Source organism: Phyllostomus discolor, chromosome 10 (assembly GCF_004126475.2).
Source record: "Phyllostomus discolor isolate MPI-MPIP mPhyDis1 chromosome 10, mPhyDis1.pri.v3, whole genome shotgun sequence".
In the NCBI taxonomy this organism is placed as follows: domain Eukaryota; kingdom Metazoa; phylum Chordata; class Mammalia; order Chiroptera; family Phyllostomidae; genus Phyllostomus; species Phyllostomus discolor.
In genome coordinates, this window is record NC_040912.2 from 90,219,724 (window position 1) to 90,240,610 (window position 20,887).

The following is a 20,887-nucleotide window of genomic DNA, read 5'->3' on the forward strand; positions in this document are numbered from 1 at the left end:
CAGACAACTGCTCACACAGGACTGCCTTTTGCTAAGTGCCCAGCAAATTAACTGTCACTCTCTTGAGTAAGACCTCGATCTGACATCACTCCCCCACCACAAAGGTCCAGGACTAGGCCAGGCTCCTGACAGCAAAAGGACCCACCTCTGGCCCAATCTCTTCCTGCCTCAGCTGCCACCCTCACTGCCCTTCTTCCCTCCGCTTGGGGCTCCTCCTTCACCTCGCCCTTTGATGCCTGTCCCTTTGTACCTGCTAAAGCCCCACCTGGGAAGCCCACAGCCGCCTCTCCTCCTCCTGGCTCTGCACCCCCGCACCCCTAGGTTGGGGTTCACCATCTTCACTCAACCAAGGCCACGGGTAGGGACGGGGGTGGGGCGGGGGTGCTGGTCTGGTCCTCTGACACCGTCACGGAGCTTAACTTTCAACATTTGCTTTATTCCATCACAATGGCCAACCCCCCCTTCCACCCCGAGTGTCCTCCTGTGCTCTCAGTCCTCTCCCCTCCGGCCACGTCCATGCTGAAGAGGTGGGGCTGCGCCCTCAGGTGGGCAGCCTCTCTGTGAAGCTGCACCTCGGGTCCTGGTGACCTGGGGAAGGCCCCTCATCCCGAGGGCTGTGGAAAAGGCACGGCAACGCCCGGTCCCACCGGCGCTGCATCCGTGCGGACAGCTCAGAGGCTTGGCAGTCAGGCAGCAGCGACTAGCCCAGGGCAGGGTGCGGGGTGACAGGGAGAGACAAGCACCGCAGCACCCCGACCAGCCACTCCTCGGACAGGGACACAGCAAAGGGTGGCTGCACGTGATTCGGCAAAAAGGTTTCAAAGTTTTAAATTAAGGAAAAGCATTCACATGGACGAGATTCAACTTATCTGCTCTGAAGAAATATATTAAAGAAAGTGGAAGGTAAAAAAAAAAAAATCAAACCCCAAATGATAAAAATAGAAGTATCCTCTGTAAAAATCTGGGCTAATCTATCGACTCATTCGTTTCTATTCAGTATCAGAGTGTGCGGTGAAATATCAGAGTATAAAAAATTAAAACAAAAAACAACAACAAAAACAAAACTCGAGACACAGCCCTTGCGCTGACTGGGGCCGCGGCGCGTCCGGTCCCCCCGCCGTCCGCGGGCTCGGAGCCTAAAGCTCCTCCCGGGTCCTGCTCAGTGCCGTGGCGTGCTCCTCTACAAACTTGCTCAAGTGCTCCAGGTCTCTGTTTCCGTCCTCAAACTTAATTGGGTTCTTTTTGTCCCCGCTGGGCGCGAAGTAGATGGTAGGGAACCCCTCGACTTTGTAGCGGTCGCTGGTGACGTCGTTGGCGGTGGCGTCCATCTTGGCGATGACCAGGCCCTTGTGGCCCTTGTACTTCTTGCCCAGGGCGGTGTACACGGGCTCCAGCTGCTTGCAGTGCCCGCACCAGGGCGCGTAGAACTCGATGAGGACATCCTTCTTGGGGTCCATCACGATGGAGTCGAAGGTCTTCCCCACCACGACCTTGACCGGCCCCTTGTTGTTCTTGGGCACCGGCTGGGACTTGATGACCGGCTTCAGTTTTCCTGCCGGGGAAGCAAGCAGGGGGAGGGATGTGAGTGACCCCACCGGCTCTGCCTCCCACAGCCCACCCTCAGCTCCGTGGTCTCCTCAACCCTACTTTCCCAGCCGCTGCAAAGCCAGAGAGGGCACAGGTGGTCCCACCCCAGGCCCCTCTGGCCACCAGGTACTGTGCAGTGAGGCTACACAAGGGACATGCCCAGTGTGGGGGGCTCCAGGGAGAGCTGGTGCCCAGGCAGCAGAGCCTCGTGGGGAGAGGCGCCCAGCAGCGTGGCCTGGCAGGCAGGGAACCAGGGGTCTGTCCGAGACGTGGGTACTGGGCCAGGGGCTCCCCCAGGCAGACAGAGACATGTGCGTGATGCCTCAAAGCAGGTCTCCACACCCACACAATATCCCACAGACACAAGAAGCCTGTTTTAAATTTTTTAAAAAATAAGGCTTCTTGACATTTCCAAAACACACCTGCCCTTTTTTCTATTACAAAGAAAAAAAAAGAAAAGAGAAAGCAAGCGGAAGAACGGGGGTGCTCCATCTCCGCCCTCCCTGAGGTCCCTGGGAAAGCTCCAGAACAAGCAATCGGAAGGAAGAAGTGCCGAGAGCCGCGGCCAGGACCCCAGTGCCCCCCCTCCCCCAGGCCCACCTCTTTTGAAGGCCATGACGAACTCGCGGAGGGCGTCCGAGTCGAACTCGTCGGGCTCCATGGCGAACCTGCGCCCGCCCTCGTCCAGCACGGCTGCAGTTGACGTCCTCGCCGCTCTCGCTGAGCCCCAGGTCCTTCACCTCCGTGGCGAAGTCGTCCTCGTCCGCCACGGCAAAGGTGTACTCGGGGAAGTCCCTGGCCACCTCCAGCACTTTGCTCCGCCAGAACTGCGTGGCTGCAACGGGACGGAGGGCCGTGAGTCCCCGGGACGGAGGTTAAGAGTCTGTCCCTCGGACTCCGACTCGGCTCGGGCTGAAAAACCCACCTGTGTGAGCAGGGGACCTTGGTCAAAAGCTCAGCCCACCCAAGAGGCCTGTGCCGAGGGCTGTGAGCCCCTGCCTGCCTGGAGCACAGAGGGAAAATGACCCCGAAGCCACAAAGAAAACACACAGCCGGCCACCAGCCCGCAAGGGCCCCTCACCAGCTCTGTAGTCGAAGCTGAAGTCCACGCTGTAGTACACGACCACCAGGGGGCGCCGCGAGTACCGCTTGGCCTCGTTGGAGGGCTTGCGGTGACCCACCAGGGGCAAGGTGTGCTTCAGCACGAAGTCCTTGATGGCCGAGCCCTCCGTGGAGCCCTGCAAAACAGCCGGGGCAGGTGAGCGGCAGCTGACAAACACGGGGCTCATCGAACACGCCCACCTACTGCTGTCACTGTCACTGTCACTGAATAAAGGTGGGATGGGGCACAGGAGGCCACTGGAAGTGAGAAGCCCTGGGCCGTGTCTCTGGCCACTGCCCCCACCCAGTCCTCCACTGAACCTCAGGTGAGGCTGTCGGGGGCTGCAGGAGTCCCAGGCCCTGTCCTCAGAACCTGGGCTCGCTGTGACGGCAGTCAGGAACTGCGGGAGGAAGGCCCAGCTGCCAGAAGACCGCTGTTGCCACGGTGGAACTGAGCATGTGTGCCCCCCCCCCCCCCCGCCATCCTCCCCAGTCCCATCAGGACACTTCAGAGATGCCAGGACCACAGGCAGTGTGGAGAGGTGTGGGGGACCCCAAGTGCACACAGCTGGTGAGGGGAGAAACCACACCCCTGAGTTGATGGCCCACAGCACAGAGCACGGTACGGTCTCTGACAAGAGCGTGGGGCCAGAGCTTCGAGGCTGGGGCAGCAGCCTGATCTGTCACCGTCCCCGGAGATGGAGCTGTGTGGAGACTGGCTTAGACTGGCACCCAGGCGGCTCCCAGGGGAGGTGGATCAGCGGGAGGCAAGCCCAGCTCCGACATTCCTGCAGCACCTGGGACCAGCTGGGCGTCTTGGGGACCCTGGGCTCAGGCTGTTGGGAGAGATGACTGGCCCTGAGGGCGTGCAGAGCACCCTGACACGTGGGGCTCCCAAGGACTCACACTAAAGAAAAACTTGAGCCAGGTCTCTTGAACCACAGCCACCCTGAGGTGGGGGGACGGCCACCTCACGTTACGGATGAAGACAGAGGCGCAACAAGGTTCAGCGGCACGCCCAAGGTCACAGCTGAAGTGGCGGGTGCACACCACACTCTGAACGGGAACGTCAGGCAGGTGGCCCTGCAGGCACTGAGGACGGAGCAGGGGACAAGGCAGCTGGGGTCTGGTCCCAGGGCACCTGGGAGGGTGGGAGGGGAGGGGGCAGCTGGGGGCCTTGGGGCGTCACCTGAAGGTGACCTCAAGACTAACTGCCGTGGGCCTCAACCCAGACGCCTCAGGGTCTGCGCACAGATGGACGGCGGCGGGCGCTCTCTGTGTAGCTCCTGGTGCTGACCTTTCACGTCGCCTCACGTTACCTGTCCTGCCCTCGCCTTCCCTTTGCCCTGATGTCTAAGCCCACGTTTTCCAAACACTGCTTGTTACTGTATTGCATGAATTTTTACAAAGTGGCCTTATGTAGCATCTGGAACAGAGGTCGTGCATAAATAACACCAGTCCGTTTCAAGTCTAAAAATGCAGGGGGAAGGGAAAAGGCCAAGTGGCAGTGACACTACGTCGGACTGGGTCCTAACCTCTCTGAGGTCAAGGACGTCTTCAGGAATCTGTCAGAAGCTACAGGCCCCCCCACTCCCGCCCGCCCAGCTCACGGGGCCCCTCTTTGGACGGAGGACTTGGGGAAGGAGCAAGGGCACTGAGCGCCCGGGGGTTGGGCGGGTCAGGGCTGCCTCCAAGGTCGGCCGCTCCCTGTCACCACGACAGACTAGAAGGGGCGTGGCGGCTCCCTGCGGTACACACCAGGGGACTCCAACCACACCACTTCCTCCGGGTCCCCGGGGAGCCCTGCAGGTCAGGGCCTGAGGGGCAGCCTGGCCCAGGGAGGGGCACGAGCGCCCTCTCTCCTCAGCTGCTGCTAACTAGGCTGGCTGTGGGCCCTGGGGGAGGCGGTCACCTCCCTGCACCCCGGTCTCTTCCACACCGAGGAGTCTGCTCACCGAAGCGCTCGGAACACGGAGCCGGGCGCTCCCTCTCCGGCTCAGAGTGGGGTGGGGGGGGAGGGAAAGGCCAAGTGCAGCAGCCACTGCTGCACGGCCTCAGCAGCGAACAGAGGCCTGCCATCGCCCCGCAGCGCTCAGTGCCTGGGCCGCCTGCTGGCGAATGAGGCTCAGCTCACACGGGCAGCACAGCCTGGCAGGAGCAATGCAGACCCAGGCCAGCCCCACGGAGCGGGGGGGGGGGGGGGGGGGGGGGGGGGGGGGGGGGCGGGGGCGGGCCCTGAGGGAGGCCGAGAGACGTATGAGGGGTGGAGCCCTCCCAGAGGCCAGGGGCCTGCACCTGCGGCTGTGAGCGCTGCCCCCTGAACCCCGACCAGGAGCCTCCCTGCGGGCTGGGCCCAGGGCTGGAGCCTTGGGGGAGGGAAACCTCCACCTGCAACCCTCCCCGGGTGGCACCATCAAGGTCCTCCTGCCAATGAGACGCCCAGGGGCTGGCTCTTCCGAGGGCCCATGGAGGCCGAGCGCCCTGGCCCACCTGGATGTCCATCGTGTTGCTCTTGGGCTCGTATTTGGACTGGAATTTCTCAGGCTGCATCATGACCAGCTTGCCCGGGGAGACCTTCAAGAACTTCGCTATTTCAGAGCTGAAAGTGTGGTAGAATTTGTAATCTTCTCTCAGGCTTGTTAGCTGAAAAACGAACAGAATGGTAAACACACAAGTTGTTACATTGCTTAAGTGATCCAGATTTAACTCCTGGCCCGCATCGACCAGAGCAAGTGCCCGAAAAGCAGTGTGATGACCACCGTGAGGTCCGTGCGGACAACGCCTCGAGCTTAAATGCTAGGTTTTAAAACTGAGTACAGGCCTGCCCTAGCCGAGGGCCTCAGCTGGTTAGAGCACCATCCTGATACACCAAGGTCGCGGGTTCGATCCCAGGCCAGGGCACATACAAGAATCAACCAACTGACTGAATAAGTACAACAAATCAATGCTTCTCTCTCTCCTCTTTTCCTTGCTCTCTAAAATCAATTATTTAAGAAAAACAAAAACCTTTGTACAGGCCTAACACCTTAAAACCCGTATCTCGGAATCTGTAAAAAATGTTTATCACACTGAATGTGTGCTTGGCGCTCATCCGTCAGGTGTCCGGCCGACTGCCTGCCGTCTCCGACGCTGGAAAGCGCACGACCCTGGGCAGCCTGCCGCCAGGCAGCAGCGAGCGTGTGCCCTGCTGTGTGTGTGCACACGGCAAGTCAGCCCCCACACAGCACCCTCCGGGGGCCTGGGGCTCTCCTCCTCGAGGTGGCAGGGCCCTGAGTGTGGCTCCTTTACTGCACACGCTGTATGTAAGTCCTGCCCCCTCCTGAGGTAAGCCCCGACGGGCACTGTCGCTCCAGAAAGGACCAGGCAGTGAACGTCCCAGGCTGTGCGGCCACACGGCCACAAGCACCCGACTGCGTGCTCACGTGTGGAAATGGCTGGACCACGTGAGAAGGAGTGAGTGCGGCCGTGCTCCAAAAAAGCCACCAGACCAGGCGGGGCCGGTGTGTCGCCCCTGCCCTCAACCTGGGGTGACCTCGAGGTCACCCTCCGCTCAGGCCCTCAGCGGTCCTCACTACAGCACCCAGAGCCCCCTGAGCCGGACAGCACACTACGTGATTGGGGGAGGCGGCCCGGAGAAGCTACGGCTGCTGGAATCAGACAGACCTGGGTCAATTCGTAATTCTGCAACCTGCTGCCTGTTGGTTACTCAGCGGCCCGAGCCTCGGTCGTCCTCGGTAGAAACAGGAGAGTCTACCATTGTAGCCAGATGTGAGGATCAGGAGAGGCTGCCCACCCGGACAGCGCTCGCAGGCTGAGTCCCCACCCTGTCCTAAGCCTCCAGGTGCTGCCGGTGTTAGCAGCGGCCACCGGTGAGGAGACAGAGTTGCCTCCAGACCTCTGCCAGCTGCTCCCCCGTGTTCACGGACCCACGTCTCCCATTTCCGCAGACCAGCCTGTGTCCCGGGGCCGCTCACCCCTTCCACGCAGCCTGCAGTGCACGGGCCGGCATGCCAGGCCCAGGTCATCACAGACCGCCCCGCCCACCCCCCAGAGGTGCGCACCCAAACGGGACGTGGGTCTGGGGTGCTCTCTGCACGTTTCTTCCTGATGAGTGGGGAGTGGGAGACAGGGCGACCCGATGAATAAATAATGACCAAGAAAGCACGAAGGGGACTTAGCTCCACTATCTGCTCGACTCCACTATCTTGACCGAGGGGCAGGCCGGGCAGGTAGAAGGCTGCAGCTGGCGCTCTACCGGAGAAAGCCCCGCCACTTCCGGTGTGGGGGCAGCTGGGAGGGTGGGGGAACCGTTTCCTTTCGTGACCTGGGGGCCGTCCAGGATGGCAAGCACGCCTGCCCCGGCAGGACCCAGCCCCTCCCAGATGAGTGCCCGACCTCCACAGGACCGACAGCCGGTCCCAGGAGTGTCGCCTCTCTGATTAGCTAGTCTAGCCCCACGGGGGCTTGTTAGTACCACCAGGCACTGGGCCAGGTGCCTCGTCTACGTCACCTCAGTGAACGTGGCGACCTTCAAGGTGGACGGGACCACGTCGGTGGGCAGGAGAAGAGGGGGCCGATCAGGCCCTGCCTGTGGCCGGCCACATGCTCAGGTCTGATACCAAACCCCCCCCTTCCGGCGAAGAGCCGCCCCTTGAAGAGGGGCTGGCTTTGGGAAGGGGATCCTGGCAGGCGAGGGAGAGCGACAACGAACTTGGGTGAACTCGACTGTGCCCTCCCAGCTCTCTGCATTCCCTCAGGGCCACAGGCAACCAGCCTCCAGCCGCTGGCCCGTGCGAACACAGAGCCTGTCCCCACAGGTGCTATGGCAGCGCATCAAACCACCCCGAGGTCGACGCCCAGAGCCATAACGCAGAAGCAGCAGGCCCCCAGGCGGCGTGCCGCCGGGCGCAGAGGGCCAGGCTCACCGGCATCCTGGTACAGCTGGTAGGCCGGGTCACTCTCCGCCTGGAAGACCCCGATGATGACGACGTCGTCTCCGTCTTTCAGGAACTCCTGGACCTGCTTCAGGGCCTGAACCTCCCTGGAGGGCGGCCCGGACTGCTCGATCATGTAGTCCACGATCCCTGGGGGCGGGCACCGGCCTGAGCAGGGGCTGGGGCTCCAGGGCGCTCTGCCCGCCGCCCGCCTGCCCAAGCCCAGGCGCTGGCCCCCCAGCCCACCCCCAGCTGGAAGGCAGCGGCCCTACCGTATTTCTCCCTCGGGCCGTTGTACTCGAAGGGCTTTCCCTTGCGGAAGATCTTCAGCGTGGGGTAGCCGGAGACATCGAACCTCTTGGCCAGGTCCGTTTCCGCGGTGGCGTCCACCTTCGCCAGCGGGATTGGGGGAGAGCGTTTGCTCAGCTCCTTGGCCGCCTTCTCGTACTCCGGGGCCAGCTTCTTGCAGTGCCCGCACCTGCCCGGGAAAGCCACTCCATCAGGGGCCTGTCCTGGCCCGGATGTAGCCTCCCAGTGACACAGGGTTTCCAAACAACCCGGTGAGGCCCTGCCAACCCCCCGCATGTCCGCTGCTGAGGGCGCTGAGCCAGGCCCCCGGGAGAGCCAGCACGGCATGGCCTCCCCCCAACTCAGCAGCCCCACCTTATTGCCCTTTGTGCAAGGTGGACCGCTGCACCCACCGGGCTCTCCGCCCCCTCTGCCACCCCACCCAGCGCCAGCAGGGTGCCCCATACAGGAACCAACGCACATCTGAGAGACTCGAGACCCACACCATCTCACCAGGGGGCATAAAACTCCACCAGGATGATGTCTGCGTCGTTCACCACCTCGTCGAAGTTGTCTTTGGTCAGCACAAGCGTGACTTCTGGGGGCGGCGTCCAGTTGGGCTGGGAGACCTCTTTGACCTTGGCAATAATTTCTGAAAGAGACGCCATGAGACTGAGCACAGGCAGATCCTCCCTCGACAGCCCGAGAGCAGCCCGACGAACGGGTCTCCGTTCTCCCCAGACCACGGCGCTGACTACACGAGAGTCTCGGGAGGTCTCGTCCGTGCTCTGACCACACGTGCCGATCAACCATTTGGGGGGCACCCCCCTAACACACACACATCCAGCACTAGCGCATCATAGCATCATACAACAGTGCACAAGCTGAGAGAAATGAAGAGAGTGGCAGCTCCCACACCACTCAGGCTGCATCGGTGCCACGTTAGAAAGAGGCCCGTTTGTAGCTGGAATGTCTTCCCATATACGGAAAGGTTGCAGGTTCGATTCCCAGTCAGGGCGTGTACAGAAGGCGACCACCGATGTCTCTCTCTCCCCCCCTCCCTCTCTCCCTTCCCCTCTCTCAAAGTCACTAGACATATCCTTGAGTGAGGACTGGAAACGAAAAAGGGCCCCTATGTGGCCTGGGTCCCCAGAGATGAAGTTAATGACGGAAGTGGGACACAGCATATTCTCACCAAGCATCTTCCAAGCGGTTCTTAGGAGCAGCGGAAGCAAACTGTTCACACTTCCTTTTCTTTTTTTTTTTGGCTGTGGAGTCCACGGAGGACCGGGTGAGAGCTGCTGCCACACAGCACACTGCTCTCAGACCGGAAGGTGCGCCCACAGCAAGAACCGCCTGCCCTGTCCACGCCCAGAGCCCGCGTCTGTCGCCACAAGGAGGCCCGGTCATTAATTAAAGTGCACTCGCAGGGCTGGGGCCCAGGGAGCCCCCTTGGCAAACACTGCTCTCAAGAGCCCCAGCTGGACCATCCCTCTAGTCAAACACTGAGCACAGGACTCCAAATCCATGAGCCTATTTACTTTCCAGCAATACAGCACACTGTTGCCAGCCCACTTTTAGGCTGAGTTCCCTGCAAACCAACCTGGCTAAGACACGTTTGTTAAGTAAAAACAAGAGGGTACAGATGGCATTGAAGATACGCTAACAGCCCTGGCTGGTGTGGCTCAGTGGATTGAGCGCTGGCCTGGGAACCCAAGGGTTGCTGGTTCGATTCCCACTCAGAGGACATGCCTGGGTTGTGGGCCAGGTCCCCAGCGAGACAGGCAACCACACACTGATGTTTCTTTCCCTTCTCTAATTAAAAGAAAAAGAGAGAGATGCTAATAATTGTGCAAACATACACACACACACACACACACACACACACACATCGGCGTGGATGTGCACAAAGTATCTCTGAAGGACAAGGACAAACCTGCTGCAGCAGCCACCTTCCTGCCAGGCAGCCAGATAACCAGCCAGGGCAGGGAGTGGCCCACGAAACATGCGCTCTCAATGGCAGACAATGCGGTGTGTGCAACTAAGCACAAATAAATGGGTGCCAGCGCCCCACAGTGGTGGGCGGGCTCAGTGTCGAAGGGTCTCAGGACAGACTCGCACCACTTGCGGGAAGGCCCTGGTCCAGGACCCAGGACCCAGGACCCAGGACCCAGGGCCAGCACGCGGCGGAGAGCACAAACCCTGCCCAGTGCTACCGCCGCTGTGCCACCCTGGGAAGGGGGACGGAGCGCAGCTGTTTAGACGTGACTTGAAGAGACAGGCTCTTCCGGAAGGACACCACAATTTTATCTGTTCGTTCATGTAATAAAGTGACTCAATGTTTAGCAGGAACAGGCAGGATCCCCAGGCCTGGCTTTAGAGAGCCACTGGGCTGGCTCCCCACACCCTGGGTCCCAAGGTGGGGTTTGGGTCTGAAGCCTCAGCACTCGGGCACTTGGGAGAGATGCGAGTGACTGAGCCTGACCCGGAACTACTGAGCGGGGGACTCTGGACACGGGGCTCTTCACGCCGCCCCAACGCCGCCCCATGGCCCTTCACGACGCCCCGACGCCGCCCCGAAGGCCCTGACGCCAGCTGCACGTCAAGAGCCATGGATCTGGAGAAGCAATTTTCAACCTTTTTTGTCCCACGGCCACTACACTTGTGAAATTCTGCGGCACACCAAAAAGTATCTATTTTTTGCCAATCCGATCCAAAAAACAAACAAACAAAAAAAGGTGTAATTTTGATTCATTCAGACCGGGTGACTATTGTTGTGTTGGCGGTTGTCATTTTTTAATTTGACCGTCTAAGGGAAAACAGGTCAGTGCCCCTGACCAGTCAGGTACGGACTGTGCTGTGGCACACTGGTTGAAAACTGCAGCTCTAGCCATGGCTGGTGTGGCTCGGTGAATTGAGTGCCAGCCTACAAACCGCAAGGTCGCCGGTTCGATTCCCGGTCAGGGCACTTGCCTGGGCTATAGGCCAGGTCGCCACTTGGGGGTGTGCTACAGGCAACCAATCGATGTTTCTCTCCCTCTCTTTCTCCCTCCCTTCCGCTCTAAAAATAAAATAAATAAAATTGCAGCTCCAGAACACCAACGAGAAGCTCCACCTCTTGTAAGATACCCGTCCCATGTAAAGACAAGGTTATTTTTATCTCCGTCGCCTTGAACATCCCAGCAAGGAGCATCCCCAGAAGCCAGTGACCCCAGAGGTCACTCCCAGTCCTATCTATTACCCAAACTCCCTCCCCGGGGGAGTGAGGCCCGGCCGGCTCTTCCAGCAGCTAGGCACCGCTCACCTTCCTGGGTCCTAGAGCCCTCGTAGTCGACAGCCTGCCCCTTCTTGAGGATCTTGATGGTGGGGTAGCCGCTCACATCAAACCTGCTGGCCAGCGCTGACTCCGAGGTTGCATCAATCTTAGCGACGGGAATGGGAGGGTCGTTCTCCTTTAAGGTACTGGCGATTTTTTCATATTCTGGAGCAAACTGCTTGCAGTGTCCGCACCTAAGAGTTAGGTTTGGGGAAGGAAAAGCAGGTTAACGGTGCCCGTGGGGGCTTAACTCCAGCCACGCACACGAAAACGGGGCATCGGGATGGGCGAGGTCTGCGGTTGAGAGCAGACGTGACGGGGGGAGGGGCCCAGGTGGCTGGAAGTCAGGCAGGTCTGCCTTTGACCTCCCGCTCTGCTTTGGGCACATTCTTTCTTTCAGTGCCTCTGAGCCTTGTTTTCTCATCCACACGTTTCTCAGGGTTTGGGCCAGAGACCCCTTGCGAAGGGCCTGTGAGGTGAAAGTTGACAAAAGCATTTTTTTGTGCCCTGGCTGGTGTGGCTCAGTGGATTTCACACCGGCCTGAGAACCAAAGGGTCGCCGGTTCGATTCCCAGTCAGGGCACATGCCTGGGTTATGGCCAAGTCCCCAGTAGAGGGCATGTGAGAACAACCACAAATTGCTGTTTTTCTCCCTTCCTTCCCCTTCTCTCTAAAAATAAATAAATAAAATCTTTAAAAAACTCAAACAAACATTTTTTGTCTTTTTCACTCATTCTCTTAGAAGCATACAGTGGAGTTTCCAGAAGCTACAACGACTCACAGTGACATCAACATTCTGATGTTGACATGTGACAGGTCACTGTTACACAAAAATAAGTACTTTTTAAAATTCTCAGTTTTAATTTCTAACGTGCTAAGTACTGAAAAACATGATCCACATGAAAGCTATTTGGGGTCCTCAAATTTTAAGTGTTAACGGATCCTAAGACTAAAAAGTTTGAAAACTGTCCTGGCCAGGTAGCTCAGTGGGTTAGAGCGCCGTCCCAATGCACCAAGGTTGTGGGTTGGATCCCCAGGCAGGGCACATGCAAGAATCAACCAATGAATGCCTAAATTAAGTGGAACGCCAAATCGGTATTTCCCTCCTCCCCTCTCTCCCCACCGCCTCAATAAATTTTTTAAAAATTAAGTTTGCCCTGGCCGGTGTGGCTCAGTAGGATGGGCATTTTCTTGTACCAGGGGCATCCAACCTTTTGGTGTCTCTGGGCCACACTGGAAGAAGAGTTGTCTTGGGCCACACATTAAACACACAAACACTAATGAAAACTGTAGAGCAGCCCTGACTGGCGTAGCTCAGTGGACTGAGCACAGGCTGTGAACCAAAGTGTTGCAGGTTTGATTCCCTAGTCAGGGCACATGCCTGGGTTGCAGGCCACGGCCCCCAGCAACTGCACATTGATGTTTCTCTCTCTCTCTTTCTCCCTCCCTTCCCTCTCTAAAAATAAATAAAATCTAAAAAACTGTAGAGCAAAAACTGTAGAGCAAAAACAAAACCCAAAAAAAGGTTTTAAGTAAATTTACAATTTTGTGTTGGGCCACATTCATCGCCATCTCGGGCTGCATGTGGCCCACAGGCCAGACATCCTTGCACATAAACCGAAAGGTTGTGGTTCGATTCCCAGTCAGGGCACGTGCCTAGGCTGTGGATTCAGTCCCTGGTCAGGGCGTGTGGGAGAGGCAACTGATCCATGATTCTCTCTCACACGGATGTTTCTTCCCTTCTCTCTCTCCCTCCCTTCCCCTCTCTCTAAAAATAATAATAAAAAATTCTTTTAGAACAGCGCATACTATGCTTGAACGCCAAGCATCAGATACGTATGTATATTTTGACTACTATGTCTCCAAAGTGAAGCAGGGGGTGGGGGAAGGGGAAAGAAGGGATTGTGAGACCACAGAGGAGAGCCGGCGGGAGGAGCACACGGGTGGCCACCGAGCGTGCACTGCGGTGTGAGGGTAGGAGACAGGGGAGGGGGCGGGGCGTCCGCCTCTGGGGACACGCATCAGGGGCAGCCACCCTACTGCATGGAGGGAGGTGGGTGGCCTGGAGACGGGCCGGATACCTGTCACCAGCGCAGGTTTCCATATCACCACAGCTCATGAAACGCCACCCCCTCCCCCAGCTGTCACTCTCTGAGGACAAGTTCCTATTTTAAATCACCGGGGACCGCTTCTGTGAGGGCTGGCTCACAGGATGCTCGATGCAAACTGGCTGAGGTCCTGGCGGCCCTGCACCTGGGGCCTCCGCCCCTGCGCCCGGCCACCCCCGCCCCGCCGGGGCCAGGCAGGGAGCAGGGGAGCCAGCACGCGGGTCCTCACCACGGGGCGTAGAACTCCAGCAGGACCGTGTCTTTGTCGGCCACGAAGTTATCGAAGTTGGCGTCGTTTAGGACCAAGACTCCATTTTCTTCCTTAACTTCCAAGTCATCCTCCTCCTCCTCATCTTCCTCCTCCTCTTCTTCCTCCTCAATGGCGTCTTCTTTATTAGAATCTGAGTGCAAAACACCCAGACCGGTTAGGAAACTGGCTGACTCTCCTCGAAAATGTTCCTGTAACCTCAGCCCTTCCAAACGTGTCACCAGTCCTCAGTGCTCCCTGAGTGCTCCCTGGGGGCCACCACCACACACGGTGGTGACGCCCAGACTTGCCACCCCGGAACTTCTGCTCTAAGTTTGTGCACTGGGTGGCTGCGCCACGGTTATAAGATGTCTGAAAACCAGACCTGGAATTTAAAGTCTAAGAGCCCCGCAGGAGCACCCCCCGCTCAGAGGTCGAACCCACCTGCCACTCTGCAGGCCTCCTGCCCGACCACAGAGAACCCGGAGCCAGCCCCGTCTGCTCCCCACTGAGATCTGACCCGTGAACCCCCAGCGCCGCCCTGCAGTCGCCAGGCTCAGCTCAGCCCCGCTCCGCACTTCAGAACACCTCCCGCCGCGTGGTTCCCACGGGGCGAGCTCCAGGTTAAGGTTCACTTTCACTGACGCGCTTCCTGCCTGGAGCAAACAAACCTCTCTTCCCAGAACTGAGAATCCAAGCACGTCTCACGATCAAGGTCCAGGTGAAAATTTTTTTCGGAACTACGGACACCAGGCGCCATGAGACTGCAGGTTCTCATTCCCCAGGACCTTCTCAGCTTTGCTCACACCGGCAAGGGCCCCTGAAGCCGGCGCAGCTCGTGCGAGGGTGTCATTAACCCCGAAGCCAGAACACTTCCAGGGGCAATTAGTCATGTCTGGAGGTGCTTCCCAGGAGATGACGCGAGGCTGACAGTTACCAAGTCCTGGGGCTGAGGGGGAGGTCGGGGCATGAAAACCTGCTCTGGGGACCCCAGAACCCCTGGCCCTGGCTCAGCCCCGCCCCCAACCACTCTCCCCCCACCTACTTCAGGGCTGGCCCTGCAGCAGCTCAGGGGGTCCAGGGAACTGGTCTGGGGTCAGGGTGGGGGCAGCTTTGCTCCTTATCATTAAAACTGAACACTCTGCAGAGAGGTCCCCTAAAGCAAGTCAACCCCCCACCCCTCCAGCCACTTTCCTCACCCATGACCCTTTGAACCCGTCACTGCTTTTTCCTGACTCTCACATCCCTTTGCGGGGGCAGGGAGAAACAGCTCTATACCCCCAGAGAAAACCCACCCATCTGAGAGGAACAAACCAAGCAGGTGCCCGTGTTTCTTGGGACCAGATCCCTGCCCTGCCCTCAGCCTTCCTCCCGGCCCAGCCCCTATACTCAGGGCCGCAGCCCTCCAACACCCCTTCCCCGGCCCCCTACCACTCCCCTCCTCCACACAGGAACCCTGTGGGCTGGATGGGCCTGCAGAGGCCCCAGGGCCCCTGCACTGTCATGGGCCGCACCAAGAACAAGGCTTCCCTGGATGGGCAGGAGGGGGGATGCTGGGGAAGACAATCTCACTTGCAAGTCCTACCCAAACGACCTGCCTGAGGGCTGCAAAGCTGGGGGCTGGACAGTGCAATGGGGGGATGGAGGGGTCCCTGCTCCAGCTGGTGCACCTAGGAGGCGCTGTCCACCCTGGCCCGGGTCTGGATGCTCACTTGGGCTGGATGGCCGCTGTGGCCAGCTGGGCGGGACTCGTGGGCCGTGCACACATGTCCACTCTCTCTGCCTGGCTGCTCTGCCCAGTCGGATTTACCTGCAGAGTCCAATGTGCTTGCAGGGAGATGGAAAGACTGGAGAAAGGGGGGACGGAAAGCATGGGGAACTCAGCCAGGGGAGGGAGAGGGACCTCGCAGTCCGCCCAGCACACTGGGATAAGGAGAACTTTACAAAAAGGAAAAGCAAAGCTCCTTTACACACGCTCGGCCTGACGTGGTCCGTGAGCACTAGTGGTGGTGGTGGTGGGGGGGGGCTGTCCTGATGAACCGGGCATCCGTGAGTTGCCGCGGGCCAGAGCTAAGGGTGGCTCATTCCTTCATAAGGACCGATTCCTCTGCCGCTTGAGAAGGTGCTGGCTCTATACTCCTACCGACTAGAAACCCACACTTCCCTGCAAAGGAAGCTCCCACATTTTTGTGGGGAGACCACTCTTCAAGGGGCTTCACTTTTAAAGTTGGATGTTCTTAGACCTCCGGTCAAGATGGAGGCGCAGGCAAACACGGCTCGCCTCGTCGCACGATCACAGCAAAAATTACTACTACACTACAGAACTATTGCCCAGAATTGTCAGAAAATCGAGCTCTCTAGGAAGTCTGACGACCAAAGAATTAAGCCACATTCATTTACACAGGTAGGAAGGAGGGGCAGAGACTTGGAAGGGGCTGGTCTCACATAAAAATCGGGAGCGGTATCTTGGGAATGAGGGATCCCACCCCCACACCAGACCACGCAGCCCAGGGTTCCAGTGCCAGGGAGGTAAGTCCCCATAACTTCTGGCTGTAAAAACCAGTGGGGGTTGGAGCGGCGGTGGAAGAAGCTGTGGGATTCTTGGGCGTCCGCTCTTAAAGGGCCTGGAACAGACTCGGGACTTACTCGGACTCACAGGCTGTGGGCTCCAGCACCAGGGCAGAGGCTGGAAGGGCACCAGGGGCATATGGGGAAGAACTGAAGAGTCTGGCACAAGGGTGACGGGACCCTCCCAGACAAAACTCTACAGAGGCCAGACAGCAGCGACTGTTCCTTTTCAGAGTCCTCCCCCACCTCACAGCCACAGAGCGGCAGGTCCACACCTGAGATTGCAGCGACCTGGCTCACACAGGTTGCCTTGCCCTGGCAATTACCTAATAAGGCTCTGCCCCATCCAACTTAAGTTGTGTTTTTCTACATTAGACCATGCTGCTAAGAAAGGGGGTCAAGGCACATCTACCTAACACATAGCAACGAATACAGGGAGGCTGCCGAAAGGAGGAGACAAAGACGTGTGACCCAAATGAAAGGAGACATAAAAATTTCAAAAAAAAGAACAAAATGGAGATAAGCAATCTATAAGATGCAGTGTCAAAACACTGGTTATAAGGATACTCAAGAAACTCATTAGGTATTTCAACAGCATAAAAAGACACAGGCGGACATGAAGGTTACACTAACTGCAATAAAGAAAAATTTACAGGGAATCAACAGCAGAGGGGAGGAAACTGAGAATCAGATCAATGATTTGGAACGTAAGGAAGAAAAAACATTCAGTCAGAACAGCAAGAAGAAAAAAAGAGTCCAAACAAATGAGGATAGTGTAAGGAGCTTCTGGGACAACTTCAAGCATACCAACATTCGAATCATAGGTGTCTCAGAAGGAAAAGAGAAACAAGAAATTGAAAACTTATTTGAAAAAATAATAAAAGAAAACGTCCCTAACTTGGTGAAGGAAGTAGACATGCAAGTCCAGGAAGCACAGTCCCAAACAAGATGGACACAGAGAGGACCACACCAAGACATGTCACAATTAAGATGCCAAAGGTCGGTCGCCCTGGCTGGCGTAGCTCAGTGCATTGAGCGCGGGCTGCGAACCAAAGCATCGCAGGTTCGATTCCCAGTCAGGGCACATGCCTGGGTTGCAGGCCATGGCCCCCAGCAACCGCACATTGATGTCTCTGTGTCTCTGTGTCTCTGTCTCTCTCTCTCTCTCTCTCTTTCTCCCTCCCTTCCCTCTCTAAAAATAAATAATAAATCTTAAAAAAAAAAAAAAGATGCCAAAGGTTACAGAGAATCTTAAAAACAGCAAGAGAGAAGTAGACAGTTATCTACAAAGGAGTCCCCATAAGACTGTCAGCTGATTTCTCAAAAGAAGCTTTGCAGGCCAGAAGGGACTGGCGAGAAGTACTCAAAGTGATGAAAAGCAAGGACTTACAACCCAGATTACTCTGCCCAGCAAAGACATCAATCAGAATTGAAGGGCAGATAAAGTTCCCAGATAAGGTAAAACTAAAGCAGTTCATCACCTCCAAGCCATTATTATATGAAATGTTAAAGGGACTTATTTAGGAAAAAGATGAAAACTGTAAACATTAAAGTGGCGATAAATTCACAACTACCAACAACTGAATCTAAAAAACAAGCTAAGCAAACGACCGGAACAGGACTACAATCACACATATGCAGATTACTTGAATGGTTACCAGTTGGGAGAGGAAAGGGAGAGAATGGGGGAGAAGGTGCAGGGGTTAAGTACAAATCGGTAAGTACAGAATAGGCAGGGGGGCCTTGAGAACAGTACAGGAAATGGAGAAGCCGAAGAACTCACATGTGAGATCCATGGACATGAACTAAGTGGGGGACTGCTGGAGGGAAGCGGGGGGTGCTGGGTGGAGGAGGGCAAAGGGAAAAATCAGGACAACTGTAATAGCATAATCAATAAAATATGTTTTTAAAAAGGTGGGAACACAAAACAGAATAAAGTTGGATGTTCTTGGATAGAAGCACACCCATACCTTTCCAGCACCTTCTGGAAGGGTGCCATCAGCCTCAGCATGAGGCCAAGGCAGCTCAGGTAAAGGGGATGGGGAGGTACATTAGAGAATCTTGTAACTATGTTCCTTCCACTTACTTTCAAAGAACCTAAACCAATCCCAAATAAGAGCAGGCATCAAAATATTTTCCTTCACTCTGGTGGCTGGAAAGACACGAAAGAGTATCGGTGACTTCTAATCTGCGACAGCAGAGCCCTGCAAACGGAGGCTAAGTCATCAGAGTGGACGCTGTTTAGTGTCCACATTCCTGGGGGACATTTAGAGCCCAGGCACTACTGTGCTGTCTGAACCCACAATGTAGGAAGCGGACAAGCACAACTGAAAGCCCTGTGGACTCGGAATGTCTGGGGCAGAGGAAAGCGCGGCCCCAGACTACACCCACAGGAAAAGTCTTATCCGCGGCAGGCACCGAAAGGGAAGGGCCAGGGATGCCCGAAGGATGGCAGAGAGTCCAGATAAAGGCTAGAAATGCCACCCCACCCCAGAGGACAACTGTGGGAGACCCTGCCTTGGCCACGACAACCCCAGAGTTCCTGGGCTCACCCCAGAGGCAAATGCCTCCCAGGGTCCCCACTGCTTCAGTGACCTGTGACCCAAATGATAAACGTGCTGGTTATCAGTAGCCCTTGATGTCCAAGTGGTTTTTAATTTTTAGCTACATTCCAAAGTGTCCTCCATCCCCACTGGTCCTCAAACTTAAATGCGCCTCCCGAAGTTTATTCCATCTACGAACCATGAAGAACTTGTTTAAAATGCCCCCAGCGACACATCCCCACCACCGCCACTTCTGCTTCTGTATATTTTGGGACTCTGTGTTTAAATAAGCATCAGATGATTTGCGTAAAGGTCCCAAGTCACACTTGTAAGGCCACGCTTCTATCTAGCCCCTTTAGGCAGGCATTTTTTTCCACTAGGTGCTGGCTTTTACTTCATTTTCTTTTTGGGTAAAGCTTCTTGATTCAGTGGCCCCAGAGAAGTTACTCAATCTGTTTGAAAGAGCATAAAGTTCACATTTTCCTACTCACTAATACTTGAAAAGGGGTATTATTATATTGCAACAAACTCACTAGGGAAACTCACTAGGGAGAAAAAAAGAAAAAAAACTAGTCATCAGGAGAAAGCCCAGCAAGGAGGAAAGCTGAGACCAGCAACAGGATGCCCTGTTCTCTAGGAGGAGCTTTCTTTTCGTGCCTTGTGCGTTCTAATTCTCAAAGTCCTCTTATCCACTTGTTCTGAGCTGGTTGATTTCAAAGCAGAGTGCAGGACCAATGACTAGTAGCAGCCCTACGCTCGTGCGAGGGCGGACGCTTCTCGGGCAGGGACTACACCCCTCATTCTAGACTCCCGGAACCCAGAAGCAGTGACTGGCACGTACTAGGTGCTCAATAAATGCTCCCCTGAGGGACTGGTATCCTCGGATTTTAAAAGATGCAAACCAAGCCATCCCTTTATCCCTCAAATCAGAACCCTTGGGGTACTTATTTCCAAATCTACATTTTTTAAAAAGTAAAATGCTTGCTGCCCGCGGCTCCCCAGCCTCCTATGAATTCTGTTTGAAAATCAGTGGCTCCGTCTCCTTCACACTCCCTGGGCGCGTTCTCCTGGAAATTTTAAACAATTCCCTAATTCTTCTCTTCGGGAACCTGGACCTCAGGAAGAGCTGAGCAGAATCAGAAGGAAGGAGCCAACTGCACAGAATCCACTTTGCACCCTGTCCGGTCCAAGCCTCCGTGGCAGGGGGCTTGTAAAGGGGCCCCGCAGCGCCAGCCCCTTCACGGTGCTGCTCTCCCGGAATCTATGCGATGTTGGCCACCTGCCACCGCTCCTTAAACTCCAGCAAGTTAGCGCAGGCATCAGTCCCGGAGAGGCTCCGCACGGAACCCACTGGTCCCAGGTCGCACCCATCCCCGGTGCCGCGCCGCGCTCTCCAGCCCGCAGGCCCGGCCCACCGCCCAGCCGCTCACCTCCGTCCTCTTCCCCGGCCTTCGCCACGGCCAGCAGCTGCGTCAGCGCCAGGAGCAGGACCAGCAGGCAAGCTTTCCCGGGCCTCATCACCGCGGTACGAGTGCTGCCTCCAGTCGCCAGCGGCTGCGGAGCTACCGGGACCTGGAGGGGGGGGGTCTAGTCTGGCGGTCGAAACGCAGGAGACCGAAAGCAACCCCCCCAGGAAGTCCTCGCAGGTGATTGGCTGGGGGCGAGGGAAGCCGAGGGCCCGCCAATGGCAGCCGGATCAGAGACCCGAGCCTCGTGAGCTTCGCTGCGCGTCCCTGCACAGTCGCACCGCCCTCCTCCCCAGCCTCCTCCGCGCGCCCGCGACTCGAGCGTTTAAAGCTCCGAGTCCTAACGTGAGGTGCCCCCTTCTGATTGGCTGTGCCGCGCCCACCAATCAGCAGCTGCCACTCGGTTTTCCCGGAGCACACAGGCTGAAAGAGGGAGAGAGGGAGAACAAAGGCGGCAAGCAAGACCCCGAAAGGCGGGGTCGTTGTTGCGATTGGCCGGCGGAGAGATGGGCGGGGCCTAGAAAACGGCGCAGGGCGGAGCTCGTGCAAGGCCGCTGAGCTTGGCAGGAAGAACACGTGTCCTCAAAAGAGCGGTGGAGAGAGGGGCTGTCAGCTCGGCCCACTGGGATCCCCAGAGGCTGGGATCGATTTGGCAGAGGGATCCGAACCAGTCTGTTGATAAGAAGCGACCGAGACTCTCCGCTCTTGGGCTTCCTGTTTTCTTTTTTC

At 57.1% G+C, this 20,887-nt stretch overlaps 1 protein-coding gene across 1 annotated transcript; it reads right to left on the bottom strand.

The window, feature by feature from the left end:
- Positions 1-415: 415 nt before the first annotated feature.
- PDIA4 (protein disulfide isomerase family A member 4) lies at positions 416-20,425 on the bottom strand. Its single transcript, XM_028525247.2, is given in 12 exon segments — positions 416-1,552; positions 2,188-2,284; positions 2,286-2,422; positions 2,669-2,825; positions 5,179-5,331; positions 7,199-7,276; positions 7,528-7,772; positions 7,895-8,100; positions 8,424-8,562; positions 11,215-11,420; positions 13,564-13,735; positions 20,123-20,425. Coding segments are annotated over 12 exon segments (2,094 nt in total). The 5' UTR covers positions 20,211-20,425; the 3' UTR covers positions 416-1,136.
- Between the last annotated feature and the right edge of the window lie 462 nt (positions 20,426-20,887).